Genomic DNA, 3,986 nt, shown 5'->3' with positions numbered 1-3,986 from the left:
CACTTTCAAGGAGCTATGAACCTGCACTCCAAGGTCTCTTTGTTCAGCAACACTCCCTAGGACCTTACCATTAAATGTATAAGTCCTGCTAAGATTTGCTTTCTCAAAATGCAGCACCTTGCACTTATCTGAATTAAACTCCATTTGCCTTTTTCCTAGGATGATGACGTCAGCTTGTACAAGGGGGCATAACTACAAATTGAGGGATGATAGATTTAAGACAGATGTCAGAGTCAGGTTCCTTACTCAGAGAGTGGTAAGGGCGTGGAATGCCCTCCTTGCCAATGTAGTCAACTCAGCCACATTGGGAGATTTAAACAATCCTTGGATAAGTACATGGATGATGATGGGATAGTGTAGGGGGACGAGCTGAGAATAGTTCAGAGGTCGGTGCAGCATCGAGGGCTGAAAGGCCTGTTCTGCACTGTATTGTTCTATGTTCTAAAGTGAATTTCACACCTGCCTGCTCTCCTCTGTCCTCATTAACCAGGGTCAAATGAATTTGGATTAAAGCAGTGGGTACAGACTAATACCCCACGTCCTGTGAGATTTCACACATCAAAGAGCGTTGGGAGGGTGGAGTGGGGCCAGGGGAGAATACTGCTTGAAACAAAATTGGAATTTAAAGAAATAAACTCTGTGATTGATTGTAATAAAATATGAGATTCCTTTTCGACTACACATTAATAATACTTTACATCCCCAGTGTCACTGAGATATTCATGGGTGAAAGTGGATCTGATGTATTGAATCCCGGTTTTATGTCCCAAAATAGACAAAATTCTTCAATCACATTCAGTGGGAATTTTTATAAACAATGGGGACACTGAGTGGATGTGAATTGTAGACAGAGAGAGGAGATTAGGGAGGGTGTGAAGACTGGAGAGTATGGCACCACACTGTTCACCACATTTCTCATGCTCATCTGGGCTTTGGCAGGAAATGGGTGGTAAATGCTGAAAGATCCAACCTTTTGTAACCAAGTAAAGATTGAAAACAGATTGTCATACTTACTGAACTATACATGGTATTGGAATGTATTTCTTCCATCGAGCTGAAACATTTACTCTGTTGGAATAAACAGCCCTCACCTGAAAACAAATTTAATGGTAAAGTCAATGTTAGTAATTGGATCCAGTTTGGTGACTTTGCTTCATTTAGTACTGATGAGGTCAAGTGTAGGATCAAGCAATATTTTCCTGGCCCTGCCAAGGCTGTGAAGATCAGAGGAAAAACAAAGTGGAAAAGGAAGCCCCCATCAGATAGCATGGCTTTGGGAATTATATGAAAAGAAGTGGGACAGAGAGTGACACATACACAGTGTACAGCTGTGGGTAAAAGATACGGTTAATTCATTTCATTATTATCAATTTGCTCGATTTTGTTATGATTCCTTTGGCAATTTTCACCCCAGCCTTTCTATTTGGATTGGTGATAGTGTGGTGATGTCACATGATGTTGAATTTCTTAATCATTCATGAAGTGACCAAAGCCTTTACTGAGAGCCACTGTTGCTTAGGAGAATGTTGGGATTGGCATAGCGGCTGAGGTTTACTTTCAGGCATTCGAAAATCTCAGAATTATGTTTGATTAGATTCCCTACAGTGTGGAAACAGACCCTTTGGCCCAACCAGTCCACACAAACCCTCCAAAGAGTAACCCACCCAGACCCATTTCCCTCTGACTAATGCACCTAACACTATGGGCAATTTAGCAAGGCCAATTCACCTGACCGGCACATCTTTGGACTGTGGAAGGAAACCCACACAGATATGGGAGAATGTGCAAATTCTATACAGACATCGCCCAAGGCCAGAATCGAACCTAGGACCCTAGTGCTGTGAAGCAGCAGTGCTAACCACTGAGCCACCGTGCATCTCAGTGGGAAGTTTTGAATTAAAAGTCTAATGATGACCCTGAATCCATTGTTGATTGTCAGGAAAACCCCCTCTGGTTCACTAATGTCCTTTTTGGGAAGGAAACTGCCATCTTTACCCAGTCTGGCCTACATGTGACCCACAGCAATTATTCTTGGTCCAGCCAGTAATGCTCTCATCCCATGAAAGAATAAAAAAAATTGGAGACTGATTGGAAAATCCTGATCAGTGCCCTCAGTGATGCTCTTACCATATCTGAAAGGTAGCCTTACTGCGCCCTGAATAAAATTGCCTCTTGGTTTTGGTGACAGGAAAAAGGCAAATCAGCTGCTACTAGATTGAGCCTCTTTGGGATCTGACAATGCACCCAGTGGGTGTGGCTTCAATGTCAATCATGTTGTTGATCCCCTATATTGACGTCAGTAACCCATGGTGTAGCTGAACCAGTTAGTTAACATTCCTGAAGTGGACTGAAAATGTTTTGCTGGAACAGCACAGCAGGTCAGGCAGCATCCAGGGAACAGGAGAATCGACATTTCGGGCATAAGCCCTTCTTCAGGAATCCTGAAGTGGGGCCAATTATTACCTGTTAGCATGGACATGGAATTCCCCAGGTTTGATTAACACAAGCAAATATAAATTCTTGACAACCAGCAAACATCTTGTCAGCATGCATCTGATTAGGTTGACAATGAAACACACAAAACCATTCATGAGTGTCTATATATTTATATTTCAGGACAATCAGAGTCAAAAAGTGTGGTGCTGGAAAAGCACAGCCAGTCAGGCAGCATCCGAGGAGCAGGAGAGTCAATGTTTTAAGCATAAGCTCTTCATCTACCATCCCTGAGGTAGGGCTTATGCTCAAAACATCAATTCTTGGAAGCTGCGTGACCGGCTGTGCTTTTCCTGCAACACACCTTTTGACTCTGATCTCCAAAATCTGCAGTGCTCACTTTCTCCTATTTCAGGACAATCATTTGAGCCTTTAGACGTGTAGAACAGGCTCCAGAATCATTTCTATGCTTCAGGATTGTTCCAAAGGTTTACTATTTTTAAATTGGTGAAGGTTACACTGAGCAGACCTTAGAGAACAGAAATGTTGTGATTCCCAGGCTAATTTCAACTTGTACAAATCAACGTTAAGAGACTAAGAAGGTCAAAATAACTTCAACAAGCAATGAGCTATGGATTTTCACTTAAACACTGCTCTCACAAAACCTGATGGCTGTGATAAAAATACTTACAGTGAATTTGTTGTCACAACAGTTCTAGAATATATTGTCAGCGCAACTTGAAAGAAGATGCCATGCAGTTCAGTTTGACCATTTAAACTAGCTTCATCCAATTAAATTCTATTTGAAATAGATTGTAATTTTAATAATAATTTTTACATTTTTAAAATTCAGATTTAATCTCTTGTGATAGGATTGGCATTAGATTCCTTAAAGCCCACCCAGCTTTTTTGTAAAAGTTCTCATCACCAGCCTGTTCATTTCTCAGTCTGACAGCCCATTTCACAGATTCACTTTCCTGTGGGGAATAAAACCTTTCTTCTTACCTCAAGTCTTGCCTGAGGCTTGATAATTTTCTACATATATCCTGTAGCTCAGCACTGACAGACTAAGTTAAAAATAACCTGATTATATCTATATTGTACTTTCTTCCCAATATTTTGAAAATATGGATATATTTTCTCAATATTTTTTCTCTTTAATAGAAATAGATTCAGTTCTGACTATTGCTTCATAACCCAGTGCCAGAGAGTCTGAAATTATCCCCATCACTGCTCTGAATACTCACCAATGCTTCAATATACCACTGCTGAGGTTATGGTTTCGAAAGCTGCATACCAGAGCAAAGCAGTCGGCAATGTTCATCACATCTATTTCATTTTTATTAATAAAGAGAGATTTGCATTCAGGAGGTGAGAAATTGTGCTTCATGCACTGCTGCAAGAATAGGGAAATTCAGCATGAGAATAACTGGATTGTGTGTGTGTACATGACCATGTGTGTGTGTGGGGATGTGTGTGTGTGAGTGTGTGTGTGTACATGACCATGTGTGTGTGTGGGGATGTGTGTGTGTGGGGGGATGTGTGTGTGTGTG

At 41.1% G+C, this 3,986-nt stretch overlaps 1 protein-coding gene across 1 annotated transcript in view; it reads right to left on the bottom strand.

Annotated features, from left to right (window-relative positions):
• Window positions 1-3,986, bottom strand: part of LOC122563459 (doublecortin domain-containing protein 2-like) — a 51,347-nt gene that overhangs the window by 45,944 nt on the left and 1,417 nt on the right. Inside the window, exon 2 of the mRNA XM_043717205.1 lies at window positions 1,015-1,091. Within this exon, the coding sequence (XP_043573140.1) occupies window positions 1,015-1,091 (77 nt within the window). The remainder of the gene's footprint in view (window positions 1-1,014; window positions 1,092-3,986) is intronic.

The sequence above is a fragment of the Chiloscyllium plagiosum genome, chromosome 27, assembly GCF_004010195.1.
Source record: "Chiloscyllium plagiosum isolate BGI_BamShark_2017 chromosome 27, ASM401019v2, whole genome shotgun sequence".
Taxonomy (NCBI): domain Eukaryota; kingdom Metazoa; phylum Chordata; class Chondrichthyes; order Orectolobiformes; family Hemiscylliidae; genus Chiloscyllium; species Chiloscyllium plagiosum.
This window is presented reverse-complemented; position numbering and strand designations above follow the sequence as displayed.